Below are 19103 nucleotides of genomic sequence, written 5' to 3'. Positions count from 1 at the left end.
ATGGTTTCCAGCTGCATCCATGTCCCTACAGAGGACGCAAACTCATCCTTTTTTATGGCTGCATAGTATTCCATGGTGTATATGTGCCACATTTTCTTAATCCAGTCTGTCACAGATGGACATTTGGGTTGATTCCAAGTCTTTGCTATTGTGAATAGTGCTGCAATAAACATACGTGTGCATGTGTCTTTATAGCAGCATGATTTATAATCCTTTGGGTATATACCCAGTAGTGGGATGGCTGGGTCATATGGTACATCTAGTTCTAGATCCTTGAGGAATTGCCATACTGTTTTCCATAATGGTTGAACTAGTTTACAATCCCACCAACAGTGTAAAAGTGTTCCTATTTCTCCACATTCTCTCCAGCACCTGTTGTTTCCTGACTTTTTAATGATTGCCATTCTAACTGGTGTGAGATGGTATCTCATTGTGGTTTTGATTTGCATTTCTCTGATGGCCAGTGATGATGAGCATTTTTTCATGTGTCTGTTGGCTGTATGAATTTCTTCTTTTGAGAAATGTCTGTTCATATCCTTTGCCCACTTTTCGATGGGGTTGTTTGTTTTTTTCTTGTAAATTTGAGTTCTTTGTAGGTTCTGGATATCAGCCCTTTGTCAGATGGGTAGATTGGAAAATTTTCTCCCATTCTGTAGGTTGCCTGTTCACTCTGGTGGTAGTTTCTTTTGCTGTGCAGAAGCTCTTTAGTTTAATGAGATCCCATTTGTCAATTTTAACTTTTGTTGCTGTTGCTTTTGGTGTTTTAGACATGAAGTCCCATGCCCATGCCTATGTCCTGAATGGCACTACCTAGATTTTCTTCTAGGGTTTTTATGGTATTAGGTCTAACATTTAAGGCTCTAATCCATCTTGAATTAATTTTCGTATAAGGAGTAAGGAAAGGATCCACTTTCAGCTTTCTACTTAAGGCTAGCCAATTTTCCCAGCACCATTTATTAAATAGGGAATCCTTTCCCCATTTCTTGTTTCTCTCAGGTTTGTCAAAGATCAGATGGCTGTAGATGTGTGATATTATTTCTGAGGACTCTGTTCTGTTCCATTGGTCTATATCTCTGTTTTGGTACCAGTACCATGCTGTTTTGGTTACTGTAGCCTTGTAGTATAGTTTGAAGTCAGGTAGCGTGATGCCTCCAGCTTTGTCCTTTTGACTTAGGATTGTCTTGGCAATGTGGGTTCTTTTTTGGTTCCATATGAACTTTAAAGCAGTTTTTTCCAATTCTGTGAAGAATCTCATTGGTAGCTTGATGGGAATGGCATTGAATCTATAAAAAACCTTGGGCAGTGTGACCATTTTCACGATATTGATTCTTCCTATCCATGAGCATGGTATGTTCTTCCATTTGTTTGTGTCCTCTTTGATTTCACTGAGCAGTGGTTTGTAGTTCTCCTTGAAGAGGTCCTTTACATCCCTTGTAAGTTGGATCCCTAGGTATTTTATTCTCTTTGAAGCAATTGTGAATGGAAGTTCATTCCTGATTTGGCTGTTTGTCTGTTACTGGTGTATAAGAATGCTTGTGATTTTTGCACATTAATTTTGTATCCTGAGACTTTGCTGAAGTTGCTTATCAGCTTAAGGAGATTTTGGGCTGAGACGATGGGGTTTTCTAAATATACAATCATGTCATCTGCAAACAGGGACAATTTGACTTCTTCTTTTCCTAACTGAATACCCTTGATTTCTTTCTCTTGCCTGATTGCCCTAGCCAGAACTTCCAACACTATGTTGAATAGGAGCGGTGAGAGAGGGCATCCCTGTCTTGTGCCAGTTTTCAAAGGGAATTTTTCCAGTTTTTGCCCATTCAGTATGCTGTTGACTGTAGGTCTGTCATAAATAGCTCTTATTATTTTGAGGTACGTTCCATCAATACCGAATTTATTGAGCGTTTTTAGCATGAAGGGCTGTTGAATTTTGTCAAAAGCCTTTTCTGCATCTATTGAGATAATCATGTGGTTCTTGTCTTTGGTTCTGTTTATATGCTGGATTACATTTATTGGTTTGCGAATGTCGAACCAGCCCTTGCATCCCAGGGATGAAGCCTACTTGATCATGGTGGATAAGCTTTTTGATGTGCTGCTGAATCCGTTTTGCCAGTATTTTATTGAGGATTTTTGCATCAATGTTCATCAGGGATATTGGTCTAAAATTCTCTTTTTTTGTTGTGTCTCTGCCAGGCTTTGGTATCAGGATGATGTTGGCCTCATAAAATGAGTTAGGGAGGATTCCCTCTTTTTCTGTTGATTGGAATAGTTTCAGAAGGAATGGTACCAGCTCCTCCTTGTACCTCTGGTAGAATTCACCTGTGAATCCATCTGGTCCTGGACTTTTTTTGGTTGGTAGGCTATTAATTATTGCCTCAATTTCAGAGGCTGCTATTGGTCTATTTAGGGATTCAACTTCTTCCTAGTTTAGTCTTGGAAGAGTGTAAGTATCCAGGAAATTATCCATTTCTTCTAGATTTTCTAGTTGATTTGCGTAGAGGTGTTTATAGTATTCTCTGATGGTAGTTTGTATTTCTGTGGGGTCGGTGGTGATATCCCCTTTATCATTTTTTATTGCGTCTATTTGATTCTTCTCTCTTTTCTTCTTTATTAGTCTTGCTAGCGGTCTGTCAATTTTGTTGATCTTTTCAAAAAACCAACTCCTGGATTCATTGATTTTTTGGAGGGTTTTTTGTGTCTCTATCTCCTTCAGTTCTGCTCTGATCTTAGTTATTTCTTGCCTTCTGCTAGCTTTTGAATGTGTTTGCTCTTGCCTCTCTAGTTCTTTTAATTGTGATGTTAGAGTGTCAATTTTAGATCTTTCCAGCTTTCTCTTGTGGGCATTTAGTGCTATAAATTTCCCTCTACACACTGCTTTAAATGTGTCCCAGAGATTCTGGTATGTTGTTATCTTTGTTCTCATTGGTTTCAAAGAACATCTTTATTTCTGCTTTCATTTCGTTAGGTACCCAGTAGTCATTCAGGAGCAGGTTGTTCAGTTTCCATGTAGTTGAGCGGTTTTGATTGAGTTTCTTAGTCCTGAGTTCTAGTTTGATTGCACTGTGGTCTGAGAGACAGTTTGTTATAATTTCTGTTCTTTTACATTTGCTGAAGAGTGCTTTACTTCCAATTATGTGGTCAATTTTGGAATAAGTGCGATGTGGTGCTGAGAAGAATGTATATTCTGTTGATTTGGGGTGGAGAGTTCTATAGATGTCTATTAGGTCTGCTTGGTGCAGAGATGAGTTCAATTCCTGGATATCCTTGTTAACTTTCTGTCTCGTTGATCTGTCTAATGTTGACAGTGGAGTGTTGAAGTCTCCCATTATTATTGTATGGGAGTCTAAGTCTCTTTGTAAGTCTCTAAGGACTTGCTTTATGAATCTGGGTGCTCCTGTATTAGGTGCATATATATTTAGGATAGTTAGCTCTTCCTGTTGGATTGATCCCTTTACCATTATGTAATGGCCTTCTTTGTCTCTTTTGATCTTTGATGGTTTAAAGTCTGTTTTATCAGAGACTAGGATTGTAACCCCTGCTTTTTTTTGTTCTCCATTTGCTTGGTAGATCTTCCTCCATCCCTTTATTTTGAGCCTATGTATGTCTCTGCATGTGAGATGGGTCTCCTGAATATAGCAGACTGATGGGTCTTGACTCTTTATCCAGTTTGCCAGTCTGTGTCTTTTAATTGGAACATTTAGTCCATTTACATTTAAGGTTAATATTGTTATGTGTGAACTTGATCCTGCCATTTTGATATTAACTGGTTATTTTGCTCGTTATTTGATGCAGTTTCTTCCTAGCCTTGATGGTCTTTACATTTTGGCATGTTTTTGCAATGGCTGGTAGTGGTTGTTCCTTTCCATGTTTAGGGCTTCCTTCAGGGTCTCTTGTAAGGCAGGCCTGGTGGTGACAAAATCTCTAAGCATTTGCTTATCTGTAAAGGATTTTATTTCTCCTTCACTTGTGAAACTTAGTTTGGCTGGATATGAAATTCTAGGTTTAAAATTCTTTTTTTTAAGAATGTTGAATCTTGGCCCCCACTCTCTTCTGGCTTGTAGAGTTTCTGCCGAGAGATCTGCTGTTAGTCTGATGGGCTTCCCTTTGTGGGTAACCCGACCTTTCTCTCTGGCTGCCCTTAAGATTCTTTCCTTCATTTCAACTTTGGTGAATCTGGCAATTATGTGTCTTGGAGTTGCTCTTCTCAAGGAGTATCTTTGTGGTGTTCTCTGTATTTCCTGAATTTGAATGTTGGCCTGCCCTACTAGGTTGGGGAAGGTTCTCCTGGATGATATCCTGAAGAGTGTTTTCCAACTTGGTTCCATTTTCCCCCTCACTTTCAAGCACCCCAATCAGACGTAGATTTGGTCTTTTTAACATAATCCCATACTTCTTGCAGGCTTTGTTCATTTCTTTTTCTTCTTTTTTGTTTTGGTTTCTCTTCTCGCTTCGTTTCATTCATTTCATCCTCCATCGCTGATACTCTTCCAGTTGATCGATTCGGTTACTGAAGCTTGTGCATTTGTCACGTATTTCTCGTGTCATGGTTTTTATCTCTGTCATTTCGTTTGTGACCTTCTCTGCATTAATTAGTCTAGCTGTCAATTCTTCCACTCTTTTTTCAAGATTTTTAGTTTCTTTGCGCTGGGTACGTAATTCCTCCTTTAGCTCTGAGAAGTTTGATGGACTGAAGCCTTCTTCTCTCATCTCATCAAAGTCATTCTCTGACCAGCTTCGATACGTTGCTGGTGATGAGCTGCGCTCCTTTGCAGGGGGAGATGCGCTCTTATTTTTTGAATTTCCAGCTTTTCTGCCCTGCTTTTTCCCCATCTTTGTGGTTTTATCTGCCTCTGGTCTTTGATGATGGTGACGTACTGATGGGGTTTTGGTATAGGTGTCCTTCCTGTTTGATAGTTTTCCTTCTAGCAATCAGGACCCTCAGCTGCAGGTCTGTTGGAGATTGCTTGAGGTCCACTCCAGACCCTGTTTGCCTGGGTGTCAGCAGCAGAGGTTGCAGAAGATAGAATATTGCTGAACAGCGAGTGTACCTGTCTGATTCTTACTTTGGAAGCTTCCTCTCGGGGGTGTACTCCACCCTGTGAGGTGTGGGGTGTCAGACTGCCCCTAGTGGGGGATGTCTCCCAGTTAGGCTACTCAGGGGTCAGTGACCCACTTGAGCAGGCAGTCTGCCCCTTCTCAGATCTCAACCTCTGTGTGGGAAGATCCACTGCTCTCTTCAAAGCTGTCAGACAGAGTCGTTCGCGTCTGCAGAGGTTCCTGCTGCTTGTTTTTTGTTGTTGTTGTTGTTGTTTTTTTGTTATTTAGCTGTGCCCTGTCCCCAGAGGTGGAGTCTGCAGAGACAGGCAGGTTTCCTTGAGCTGCTGTGAGCTCCACCCAGTTCGAGCTTCCCAGCAGCTTTGTTTACCTACTTAAGCCTCAGCAATGGTGGGTACCGCTCCCCCAGCCTCACTCCTGCCTTGCGGTTAGATCGCAGACTGCTATGCTAGCAATGAGGGAGGCTCCGTGGCTGTGGGACCCTCCTGGTCAGGTGTGGGATACAATCTCCTGGTGTGCCCGTTTGCTCAAAGCGCAGTATTGGGGTGGGAGTCACCCGATTTTCCAGGTGTTGTGTGTCTCAGTTCCCCTGGCTTGGAAAAGGGACTTCCCCCTTGCGCTTCCCAGGTGAGGCGATGCCTCGCCCTGCTTCAGCTCTCACTGGTCGGGCTGCAGCAGCTGATCAGCACTGATTGTCCGGCACTCCGTAGTGAGATGACCCCAGTACCTCAGTTGAAAATGCAGAAATCACCGGTCTTCTGTGTCGCTCGCGCTGGGAGTTGGAGACTGAAGCTGTTCCTATTCGGCCATCTTGCTCCGCCCCTCCACCTTCATTTTTGAGGGTTCCATTGTGATCCATTGCAGCATTCCTCACACAGGGCACCACCTGCCAAGTCTGTCCTGCAGACTCTGAGTGACGGATGAAAGGAAAGGAGTACTCAGGCACAGGTATCCAGTGAAAGAGGGGGCTAGGGGACTGCCAGCACTAGGGGCCGAAGAGAGTTAGCAGTCCCCCTAAGCCAGCGATGTTCACGTTTATTTAGTACAGATTTAATGACAAAAGCTTGGAGCAAACACAGTCTGTGGGTAATAAACATTGTCGACCCCCAAGTAGAGTGAATGATCAAAGGTTGGTTTTTGGAGACAGGAGTAAACAAATTTATCTGATAAGTTTCTTTACATTCCATTGTTATCTGCCCTTTGCTCTCAGGCTCTGGGCAAGAGAATTTGGCTGCCTTCAACCAAATCTCTTTCAAAGCTTTTGCAAAACCTCCCAGCCTTCCAAGAAGGTTTCCATCTTTCCCTCTAACTTTTACCTACCACCCTGATCGATCTCCTACAAGCATTGGCCTGGGTGTGGAAACCTGCCTTGTCAACCCATTGCTGTTCCAAGCCCCTTTTCTGCTTCACAAAATCAGGACAGTAGTTGTGCCTGACACCTTGGGTTGTTGGAAGGCATAAACAAAGGACTGCTGAGAAGACATTTAAGGATGGCACCTGGCATCTAAGAGTAGAGGAGGGGAAGGAGGGTGGGTCAGGCAATGACAAGCCATGCAGATGCCCCACAGCTTGGAAGCCCCAAAAGTCTACTTGTAAATCCTTTTCTTCTTAATTCCAATGTAAACAAGCAGTCCCCAGAAACATCTCCACAAAAAGGGAGTGCAAGTTGGCTCTTAAAGCTTTGAAATGCTGTGCTGAGCGCTGAGGGATCTTTTGGGCATAGTTTCATTTACATTGCAAATGTATTGGGGTTGGTAATTGTCCTCTTTGATGAACTCTGCCAGTCTGAAGGAATTTCTCAGCAGCTCTACTATCCACGTTGCCTCCCTGCTCACTTTCAAGATGCCAGATCAAATGGGCTTTGAACCTCTGAGAATACCCCAGTCGCGGGCAATGTTTCAGCAACAGCATTTTCCTTGGTACTTAGCGTTCGTGTTCCCTGCCATGCGGCCTCTTAGATTAACAGGACTCTTTGGTGCGCAGGATTAATGTGGGTGAGCCCTTGAGCTGTCAAGTTTTGGGGCTGATGGCTGTCTTTCCTACTGCGGATCCTTGTTGATGGTGTAGTTCCGGCAGGTTTCACATGCTACACATTTCACTCTGAGTCTTTCAGAGTCACTCTTAGCCGTTAATTTGTTCCACAGCTAAGTGCCTCATCATCATTTTCTCAGTACTTCTAGTCCACATTTTTTTCATGTGTATCTGACATGAGTTGGACAGAATGCCTCAAATAAGCATACATTCTAGAGACTAACACTTTCCCCTGAAGTGTAGGTGGTGGTTGTATTTCATTCAGCAATGATGTACTGAGTTTCCATTCTGTGCCAGGCATTATCCTAGGCACTTGGAATGCATTGAAGAAAACAAAGATGCCTGCCCTGGATCAAGGCAGTGTGCCATAGTGATTAAGAGCACAGATTACAGATTTCTCCTGCTAAGCTTAGAATCCTGGATCTGCCACTTCCTAAGTGGAGGACCTTGAACAAATTGCATAGTCTCTTTGGGCCTGAGTTTCCTCCTTTGCAACATGGCAGTAATTAATAGTCTCTCTTACTCAGAACAGTTTGAATGTGAATGAATTAACATGTTAAAATGCTGAGACAGTTGCTGGCACATTCAGAGTAAAGCATTATATTTGGTTGTCCTAGTCATGAACTGAAAGTTTTAAGACATGACCTCTGTGTATATATATAGACAAATATGTAATGATTGCTGTCTATAAGAAATCTGAAAACTCAGAAGACATTGACCTGATTAAGAGTTATATAGCTAAAAGAATTTAGAATAGTGATTAACCTTTCAACTCTGTTGCTTCTGGCATTCTATATGTGTAATATAGTAGCTCATTTGATGTTTATTAATAAGGCATCTTATTTGACGTACAATACAAATGTATGCACCTGGATATACAGTATTTCTGCATTATAAATCTTAGGCAAAAGAATACATGAATTTAAGTTCAGATAAGAATTTACTTTTAAAGACAGTTTACTGATATCTGAAATATTTTTTAATTTGCTCTACAGTGACATGGACAAACAAAAATCCACCCTTGTAGATGCCCTTTGTAGGAAAGGTTGTGCCCTGGCAGACCATCTTCTTCACACCCAGGCTCAAGATGGAGCCATTTCCACTGATGCAGAAGGAAAGGAGGAAGAAGGAGAAAGTCCTTTGGATTCTCTGGCAGAAACATTTTGGGAAACTACTAAATGGACTGATCTTTTTGACAATAAGGTAACCTTTCTGCTCCTTGTTTTGGCAAAGTTCTTGGGGTTACTTCACAGACCTCTCGTGCCACATTGCTGGTTACAAGAGGAAGAGGTAAATGGAAAAAGTTAAGCTGGGCTCCGAATATGATATGTTTAGCATAGTACTTCATGTTTGTCTCACCTTTTTTTAAAAAACGTTATTTTATGGGCCTGCAAACTGGCTGTTAAACCATGATAATTTTAAAAACAGTTTGAGAATATATGTAGTAGGCTTTTAGTTAAATCAGTTATGTATGTAGCTAAATTAAGAAAGTCTTCTAGAAAATGCCTTCAGGCCTGCCCTTCTCTATTTATATGCTAATTTGTTGGTGGTAGGAGATTGGGGGCAGGTTGAGGGGGCACACTGGTTAGTTTAGATGTTACTTATTTTCCTCAAAACTCTTGAACTTCTAAATAATTATCATCTTGATTTGTAGCTAATCAGTTTTAAAACCCAATTCGGAAAAGCATTGTTGATGAACTTTTTTGGATTTTGGTTACAGAAACATTGTTAATTTCTTTTAGGTATCTACTATAATTCTTGCAATAGAGATTATACAAGTCATTAATCTTCTTTTCCTTTGAAAATAAAGAAAATAAAGTAAATGGAGTCAGTAGGATTTCCTTCGCTTATCACAGACCATCGTTTTTGTTTTAGTAGACAGATGCTTGTTCTCAGAATTAACTGGTAATTTTCAGTAAAGAACCCTGGAAGTGGGAAGAAAATTCTTATATGCTTCAGTTTTTCCAGCACAGTACAGTTGTGCATTTATAGAAGGTACTCAGTTATATTTGGGAAACTGAAAGAGTCAGTATTGCAGCAGAGGTCAGGAATTTGAATCTGAAATTAGACCCCTTGAGTTTGGCTCCTGTCTCTACTTTTATATGTGACCTTAGGCAACTTACCAAATTGTGATACCTTAGTTTCTTATCTGCATGACCTGCCTTAGGCTGTGATGAGTGAGTGTTAAGTACATGCAGTGTCCCCAACAATATTTGCTGTTACTGGAAACAAACAAGGGAACAGTTACTGCAGGCCTGCTGTGTGCCGAACACTGCTCACCACTGGAAACGTGGGGATGAGTAAGAACCTGGTTTTTGTCTTTGAGGAATCTAACAGAGATTGACAAACACTTGATGAACATCATCATAAAACTGTTGTAGATCATTCTATTTTTGCAATGCTACTACTATATTAGGGGCCGTGCATTGTATTACCGGTTTACTGTATTTATGGCAACAATTGTTAAATACTTTAGAATACAAATCAGTGTCATAGGATTTTCTTTGAGTACATTCTCCACATTCCAAAGTAGAGACCAAAAATATATATAAATGATGACAAGTATATTCGACAGATATAGTAATTACAGGTAAAAACTTGTACCAAAGAAACCATGCTTATATAATCTAATACTTGTTTTTTGACTTCTATCCTCATTTGCAATTTTGGCAGTTTATACTGATTCTGCATTTTGTATTTCTATCCTGATTTGCATCTTTGTAATTATTTATGTTAGCTCTGGTTTCTTATGCATGAAGAGGTATTTTTAAGTGGATTTCCACAGCTAATAATTTCTCGTATTAGTTTTCTTCCTAAAAAACAAATGGTTCATTCTGTGGAATACTCAGCTCTTTTGAAGACACTGATTACCTTTTTAAAAGTTTTTAAAAATGTACTCGATATACCATATTCATTTCAAAAGCTACACTTCTGTTAAAGCCTTAATTTTATTGTTAAAGCTAATGCCTTAAAATGTAAATTATTTTATAAACAAGCTTTATCATGTTTTACATTGTAGGTTTTGACATTTGCATATAAACATGCATTAGTAAATAAAATGTATGGGAGAGGCCTTAAATTTGCAACTAAACTTGTGGAAGAAAAACCAACAAAAGAAAACTGGAAAAATTGTATTCAAGTAAGTGATATTTAAAATGTCACCGTTAAGCATCACTTTGATGTTGCATAGTGACAGGATAACTGGAAAGGATTAGGATTGTGATACAGAAATCATGGTTTTATTGTGACCAGTTATTACACTAAGTAGCATAATGTGAACTATAGAATAAATACATGAGAGACAGTCAGTAAGCTATTTAAATTTTAAAAACACTTTTCACTGCTATCCAAAAAACTGATACTAGCCTCAAATGTTTTCAGCAAGGGCAAATGCATTTTGAATTTTGTAAAAGTAGAAGCCAGTTTTTCTTTATGAAGGAAACAATTCCTTTTAAATGCACGTTGCCTCAACTCTAAAATGGTTGAACTTCGGGAGTTTATATTTGATTTTATTCTTCATTTGAGATGGTAGGCATTTTTAAAATTATTTTACCATGTATCATATTATGTGCAGAGAAATTCTGTAGTTGAGCTTTCTGCACAAGTTAGTTGTCAAGTAAAAAAAATTAGCTGAATTCTACAGAAGTTAGTTTAGTCTGACCTCGTCTTTGTACATGCATAATTGGTTTATGCCTAAAGGATACGTTAAGGCAGGGGAGTTTGGTGGTGCCAGATTCAGCTAAAGGGCAAGTCCAGGTTAATTATACTTTATATGTAAGGTACGCTTTGGATGTAAAACTGACCAGTAAGTTCCTCTGAAAATGTTTGATAGAGTAAGATATATTCATATTTACTCTTAGAGCTTTTTGTTTACCTTCACCAGTCAGTCCAAATTGCAAGACATTTTAAATGAACTCCTCCAGATCTTTGACTAGATGAAGAGAACTCTTTCTGGAGCCAGGTGTTGATATGTCTAATGTGGTTCTCATCATGTGGAATCTGATCTGTGAGCACTTAGGTTTGTAAAGCCAGTGATCCCTGCTGACGTTCACATCAGGGAGTGTTTCTTAACTTGTGTGCCCTCCACTCTGCCCCCCCTCCGCTGCCTGTTCTCCACACAGCAGCTGGAAAAGACGTCTTTTGACACCTGCTGTTGAATCTCCATCACATTTGGAATAAAATCCAAACTCTCCCCTGTGGTCCATAAGGCCCCTACCTACTTCTCCAGACTTATTTCGTATCACACTTGCCCATATAAACTCTGCTTCTGCCACACCAGCATCTCTGCTTAGCAGAAACAGCCGCACCTTTTCCTACCAACGGACTTAGCACTAACTGCTCCGGCCGGAAACATCCGCACCTTTTCCTACCAACGGACCTTAGCACTAACTGCTCCGGCTGGAAACATCCGCACCTTTTCCTACCAAAGGACTTAGCACTAACTGCTCCGGCCGGATGGAATGTCTTTCCCAGATTTTCACACCAGTTTCTTCTTGTCATTCAAACTCCACTTAAGTGTCACCTCCATAGAGATTCTTTCTTAACCATCTAACTCCCCAGTTAGTTTATATTGTATCAAATATTATATCTACTATACACCTGATAAATATCTTATTACTTGTTTATTCATTTATTAATTTGCTTATTTGTTTTTCCTGAAAGTGGGAGGTGAATTTGTTCCATGCTGTTTTCCCAGTGTTTGACATGATAGTTACTCAGAAAAAATGAATGAAAGGAAGTTAGGTTGGTAGGAAGGAAAGACCAAGTAAGTTGGAAGGAAGAAGGGAAGGCAGGTTAATAGGAAAGAGGGAAAAGGACAGTTGGTAGGGATCATGATGAGAAGAATAGGTTGGTTAGTAGGAAAGTTGGTTGACAGTAAGAAAAGTTGATTGGTGGGAAGAAAGATCAATGGGTGGGTGACAGTTGGTAGAAGGAAGATTCTGTATGCTACTATCTTACTGTTACTAAATATTTAATACAGAATTTATTCTAATACTGAGCTTAAAAATCTGTCACTTCCTTTATAATATATTATTGTATTTTGTTGTAGCTGATGAAGTTACTTGGATGGACCCATTGTGCATCTTTTACTGAAAACTGGCTCCCCATCATGTATCCTCCCGATTATTGCGTATTCTAAAATAGGAAACAAGACCTTAAATTTTAAAAAAGGAAGTTTTATAGTGAATGGATATAAAAACAAATTTGTGGCATTTTTAGTCTAATGCATGTTTTCATCCACTATCCAATACTGATTATTAAAATGACGTGTATTTATCAGAGAATTCACTGACGTGTGGCTTAATACATGTAAATCTAGACCTCTGACATCATGATGTTTTCTTAATGCCTCACATTGCTGGCACGGGGATGTGCCCTGCCTGCCAGCACAGAGGACTTCGAGTTGGGTTGCAGCTTATGACATGCATGATAGGTTTTGGAGGGTAACTTTTAACTGCAAACCTGTAAAGTTCTATTTTTTATTTTATAAATGAACAGGGTTTTAACATGCTCAACTTTAATTTTTTTCAACTGTATGAAGGCCTTAAAAAAGCTACATTAAGCGTAGCTAAAATTATTTATTGGACTAAAAATTAACAGAACTTCATTTCCAGATTTTTTTTTTTTCTTTTTGGCAAATGTTTACATTCAATTAAGGGGAAAAAATAGAACCAGCACAAATGAGTGGCAATTGCTTCATCTTGGGGTAATTACAGGCAAGTCATTTTCACATCCTCTAGAAGTTCAGAGCATCAGAATGAACTCTATGAATACATGTGTAAGTGCCAGACAGCTGAATCTTTATCAGGTATTGTAAAGATACACATATGATATGTTTATTAAAATTGAAATAATGTAAAACACGTGAATAAATTTGCAAAACCAAGATCACAGTACACCATATGCACTCTGGTACCTTAAATTTTTTTTATAAATAATAAAAGTGAATATTCAAGCTTCTTAAAGTTGGTCTTAATTTTTCATACATAAAATTTGGGATTGTAACAAATAATACATTAAATACATAGACAAAAAATTAAACATAAGGTAATCTATTTTACAGTGTTTCTTATAGGCTTACAAGTATTTGAATATATTTCCAATTCTTGTGTGATTAAGTTTTTTATTATTTTTATCTTTGGCTACTACATGTGCATCTCTCGTCATTCCTCCACCAAATAAACAGACACAAGTAGTATTAAAAAGTTGATGATCCCTTATCTAATGGCAAATTGTGTGTATGTATGATTTTTTTATCTTGTTCTCTTAAAATTTACTGCTGCAAAAGGCCTACCAGTAATCCTATCTAGTCATTCCTGTTTTTGCTGTATCTCATGAAAGTGTTAGAGCCTTTATGAGAAACATAAATACATGTATAAGCATATTGTTTACAACTTCTGGGCTATCTAGGGTCTAAAGTCCATCCATGAACAGCTACATGCATGTTCTCTCTCACACACTCATAGATTGTCACCTGCACAGACATACAGGTCCCCATTTGTGTAGGTCTAGTCCAGTAAGAGAATGGAGAAGCTCAGTAAAGGTAGGATGACTTCCCAAGGTTACACTGCTGATCAACTGTTGGAAATTAAATTACAGACCTTGCTTTACAACCCAGGTTTTGCTGTTTCAGGTAAGTACTACATACAGCAGGAATCAGTAACATCTGGCCCTTTAACCCAAACTGGACTGCTGCCTGTTTTTGTAAATAAAGTTGTATTGGAACGGAGCCATGCCTATTCATTTATGACTCCTGTAACTGGAGGCAGTTATACAAAGCTGCCATGTTAGCTGCATTTCTGTGGTGACAAGTGGACCCAAGTAAGCTCCAGATGTCCTCAGTAAAATCATTACTGTTTCTATGTGATTACATTAAAAATAATGCAAGCAGTAGGATGGTACTTCAAAAAGTCAAGCAGTTTTCCTGTTTCTGGTCGTAGTAGCCAATGTTTGCGCACACCCACTGAAAACAATTGCAAAAACTAGGTAAAAATAATGTTTTAAAGAACCGTTAGAGACAGTACATAGTATGTGCCCAATACTAGTTCTGTGGCCCCTTTCCAATAAGAAGAGGCAGTTCCCAATTGTTACTGGAAGGAGTTTTGCCATCTCATGGGATTTCTTTCCTTCCTCATGTTAGGCTGCTTCCTGGGAGAACTTCTCTTTACCCCAGAAGAGCCCCACCTGCTCCTCTTCTTAGGCACCACAAATCTCAAACCCTTTCTCCACCCCCAGCTCTAATGAAATGTGCAGGGACTGGATGACTGGAAGCCACAGCCTGGGTCTCTGCTGTCTCATCCTGGCTCAAGTACTGACAAGCCAAATCACTTGACCCTCATGAATCTCCTTAAGAAAATCATGGTGGTGAATCAATGTGACTGTTCCAACTAGAGAATTATTTCATTTGAATTAACTGAGTCTTTGCCTCCACTGTGTTTCCTTCTCTGTCCTCCCAACAACCCAGCATTCAGAATACATGTGTCTTTGTCTTTCCCTTTAGGATCTAAGTCAGAGAAGCCTTCATAGGGAGATAGGTAAGAGGGATCCTTGCTGTCTCCCCTAAAGGGGAAGGGGAGGAAAACTTGAATGGAGAGAATTTTCTGAGGAATGAAAAAGTAAGAAACTGAACTTCATGAGCCTGAGTCTGGGTTAACATAGTAAACCAAGGGGAGAAGAATTGATCGGTGGTAAACTGGGAAAGGGTAGCTGACTAAGTAAAATCCCCAAAACCAGAAGAGGAAGATGTGAGTGATGCTCTAACATGAAGGGTTCTTGGGCATCCCAATCAGCAGAATTTCTACCTGCCGTCCTGATACCCTGAGAGCCAGGTCAGGATGTGATGGTGCAGTATCTGCCAGTGCTTTGCTACAAAATGCCTCTGCAGTCAGTTCTGCAAATGTACTGTTATAGTTTCGTTGAGAACCCCTGATTTGTCAGAGGATTTCAAACATCAGGCAAGTATGTAATGAATTCAAGCCGAGTCCTCTCGAAGGACAAACACGTATAACTACAGGTCCAGTGTCAGTGCCAGCTGTCAGGTTTTCAGTGTGCAGCTAGGGTTGCCTGCTTACTCAGTCATGTCAAACAAATTCACTCGAATCGGCCAGGTCTTACCAAAATGCAAATAGAATACAAAAGAACTGAAAATATATTTTGTAATTTCAGTTTATGTGTGATTTTAAAAGTTAAGCTACCTCAAAACTCAGCTGTCTACAATAATTTATTTTCACTAGTAAGTGTTACTTGCCTGGAATTTGGCAGATCTAAGTTGGGCTTGGGCTAGATGGTTTCAAGCCTGAGTCATTAAGATGTAAAATTTACAGAAACAACAGAGGATTGAGGAGCAAGTTAAACGACACTAATGATGCAGTCTGCATAATGCAGTACTATGAAATTCTACAAAAAAAACAGCAAGTGAAGGGACGATCAGATTTAAGAGACATAACTAATTAATCAAATTTGGACCTGGTTGGGTTCTGATTGAAACTAAAAATAAATGTCATGACACTTATAAGACAATTGGAAACTTGAACACTGCATATTTTAATGTATTATATTAATATAAAATTTTAGATGTGATAGTATTGTGATTATCTTGTATAGATACAAGCTGAATTTGCAAAAGGAATGATTTGTCTGATTTGATTCAAATTAACATGGGAGCAGAGAAAGTAATGGTTTAGAATAACCACGGTTTTCCATGAATTGAAATACACTTATTTAGCAGACTATTGAGCAATAGTTGCCATATAATAAACTGCACATATTTAAAATAGACAGTTTGTCTGCTTTCATCTATTTAAAATTTTCTGTAATAGTGTAAAGAAAAAGATAACTAATCAATTCAGCCATTCTAAAAGGACACTTGACTTACAAAATAAGCATATGATCGTATTCCTTTGCCCTGGAAATGTGAAAAGTTTAAGAGATTTAAAGGAACGAGTTTCATTGCTATAATTTTCTTAGTAGATTCCTCTACATTGTGTATTTGAAAGATCTAGGATTTGAAAGAAAATTTGCATAACATTTGGGACAAACCATGGGTTTTTTAACAGCTTTATTGAAGTGTAATGTACATACTTTAACCATTTCAAGTGTGCAATTTAATGTCTAGAATGCAGCCATCAGCAGAGTCTGGGTTTTTAGCACTTCCGAATCATCTAAAAGAACTCCCTCAAGCTCGTTTGTAGCCAGTCTCCATTCTCACCCCTAGCCCCAGACAGCTGGTGAACTGCTAATCCTATAGTTTTTTCTGGAAATGTCATATACGTGGAATCACAGTTTTTAATTTTTTGTGTCTTCTTTCGCCTAGTGTAATGTTCTTGAGTCTCAGCCACTTTGGGTGTATCTGTTCATTCCCTGTTGCTGGTGTGTATACTGTGTTGTGTGATGTACCACATTTTGTTCCTTCACCAGTTGATGGATGTTTGGATTGTTTATATTTGAGGCTATTAGGAATCATGCTGCTGTGCCGCTGTGAAAGTTTGTGTACAAGTCTTTGGGCATATCTTTTCACGTAATGTGTAGATAATCTGGGAATGAAATTGCTGAGACATGGTATATTTCTTTTTATATTGTAGGAAACTAGCAGACCATTTTCAAAATGACTGTACCGTTTGACATTCCTACTTAGCGATGTGTGACAGTTACAAGCTTCATACATCCTCAGCAGCACTTGATGATATCACCTTTTTAACTTTGGCCATTCTACTGGTTGTGATACAGTATCTCATTTTAATTTGCATTTCTCCAGTAAATAATGAACTTACTAGATATTTGTATATATTCTTTGATAAAGTTTCTATTCTGATATTTTGCACATTTTTTCAGTTGTTGGATTGTCTGTCTTGAGTTGTGAGAGTTTGGATACAAGCTGTTTTTTAGATGTGTGTGATGCAAATATTTTCTCCCAGTGTGTTTCTTGCTGTGTTGTCCAAGCTAGATTCCTGGATTCAAGTGATCCTCCCGCCTCGGCCTTCTGAGGAGCTGGTACTACAGGCACATGCCACCGCACCTGGCCCAGTGTGTGTAATAGTCTTTTGAAGAGCAAAACTTTTTAATTTTCATAAGGACCAACTCAGCATTTTTTTCATTTACAAGTTGTACTTTTGGTATCGTATCTAAGATATCTTTGTCTAACTTAAGGTAACAAAGGTTTTACCCTATGTTGCCTTATAGAAGTTTTACAGTTGTTATAGCTTGATTCTTGTATTTAGGTCTGTGATACATTTCAATTTAATGTTTGTGTATAGTATGAGAGAAGGGTCAAGGTGTGTGTGTGTGTACAATTTGTTCAAACATCACTAATTTAAAAGACTATAATTTCCCATTGAATTACCTTGGCATCTTGGTCACATATCATTTAGCCATATATGTGTGAGTCTGTTTCTGGACTCTGTTCAATTGATGTATACATCTATTTTTAAGCTGAAATCAACTGACTTGCTTACTGGGCTTCATACTAACAAATCAACGTTTTCCAGATTGAGTGACTTTCCTGGCCTTGCTCACATGAGACAGAGAAGCAGCTCCAAGTAAAATAGTAAAATTGGGTGGAATAATTGGGAGTCACCAGGCAGACACCCTGTGCTTTTCACATAGTATCCAGATGTAGAAGACACACTGCCTTTTCCTACAGCTTATCTTCTGCTTTGGGGGTTCTGATCTTGTAAGTTCTATATCCTAAAGGAGGACATTGCGAAAGGAATGTTCATTTTCCTTCCCTTTTGCTTGAGAGAAAGGCGACTTCTTTAGCACCATATATATATGTGTGTGTGTGTATATATATATGTGTGTGTGTATATATATACACACACACACACACATACACACGTGGGAGTAGGGGGAAGCATGATTTCCTTTTTAAAAAACAATTAGTCTTAAAATCTTAGAAACAGGTTTGTATCAGGTAGATCCTGCTGTTGATGAATCAACTTTTGTTTATTTTAAAAGAAGAAACCGTAATCACCATCAAGAAAAATTGAAGAGTATTTAAAAACATCACCAGATTTACCTTAGAGACTCATTCTCAGAAGGCAATATCGCTAAAGGAGAAAATAGAGACAAATCTTTGGAATTATGGCTAGAACGCCCATTTGTTCCTTAAACTTACAGATAATTCCTGTTTTACAGGCAGATTTAAAGATCACTTTAAGAAATACCTATATGTATTAATATTAGCAAATCATACTAATTGCTGTCTCAATTATTGCCTCTTTACTACTACTTTTGAAGCAGATCTTCCCACCAGGTTCTTCAGGAGCGCCTTGATTCTTCTGGCCTTTTTATCTTCACATGATTTTAGACTTAGCTTGACAAATTCCACAGGAAAGTATATTGGGATTTTTACAATGGTTTCACATAAGCTGTTGATCAATTTGGAGAAAACTGACATATTTACAGTGTCTTCCAATGCATAAACTTGATGTCTCCCCACTTACCTATGTTAGTCTTAATTTGTCTCGATAATGCTAGATACATTTGCATCAACTTCTTGCCCATCTTTTGTTAGATTGATTCCTCAGTCTTCAATATTGCAATTGTAAGTGATATCTTTATTTAAATTTCATTTTCTATCTATCTGTAGTTAGAATTTACAAATAAGGTTGAGCTTTCACTATTGACATTTGGCAACCTTGCCTAAACTCTTACAAATTCCAATAATTTCACTGTGGATTGCCTGCAGTTCCAGGGGTTGGTAAACTATGAACTGTGAACCAAATCTAACTCGCCTGTTTGTGCAGGCTAAGAAGGTTCTTACCTTTTCATAAATGGTTGTAAAAGCAAATATATATAATATATATTATATTATTTTCTACATATATATATATATATATATGATGTAGAACAGTATGTGACCGGAGAGCCTAAAATACTTACTGTGAAAAAAGCAGACAATATAGAAATTAACTAGATATTATTAAGATAATGGACACGGAGGGAGAGTCTTTGTAAATTAAGAAGTTCTTAAGACAACATTGTTCTTATTCCAGCAGTTTTATTTTTCACTTTTAATC

The 19103-nt window shown here is 38.7% G+C and overlaps 1 protein-coding gene across 6 annotated transcripts in view; it reads left to right on the top strand.

The window, feature by feature from the left end:
- Window positions 1–13052, top strand: part of TPP2 (tripeptidyl peptidase 2) — an 89718-nt gene extending 76666 nt beyond the window's left edge. For all 6 annotated transcript variants that reach the window (XR_004228681.1, XR_002732815.1, XM_023218000.2 and 3 more), the window contains 3 exons: window positions 8082–8289; window positions 10106–10225; window positions 12137–13052. Coding sequence is in view for 4 of the 6 variants with exons in the window: in XM_023218000.2 (XP_023073768.1) it covers window positions 8082–8289; window positions 10106–10225; window positions 12137–12226 (418 nt within the window). In the remaining 2 variants the exon portion in view is untranslated. The remainder of the gene's footprint in view (window positions 1–8081; window positions 8290–10105; window positions 10226–12136) is intronic.
- The last annotated feature ends 6051 nt before the right edge of the window (window positions 13053–19103 follow it).

Source organism: Piliocolobus tephrosceles, chromosome X, assembly GCF_002776525.5.
Source record: "Piliocolobus tephrosceles isolate RC106 chromosome X, ASM277652v3, whole genome shotgun sequence".
NCBI lineage: Eukaryota > Metazoa > Chordata > Mammalia > Primates > Cercopithecidae > Piliocolobus > Piliocolobus tephrosceles.
The sequence above is the reverse complement of the archived record's forward strand: the minus strand, read 5'-3'. Positions and strand labels throughout refer to the sequence as shown.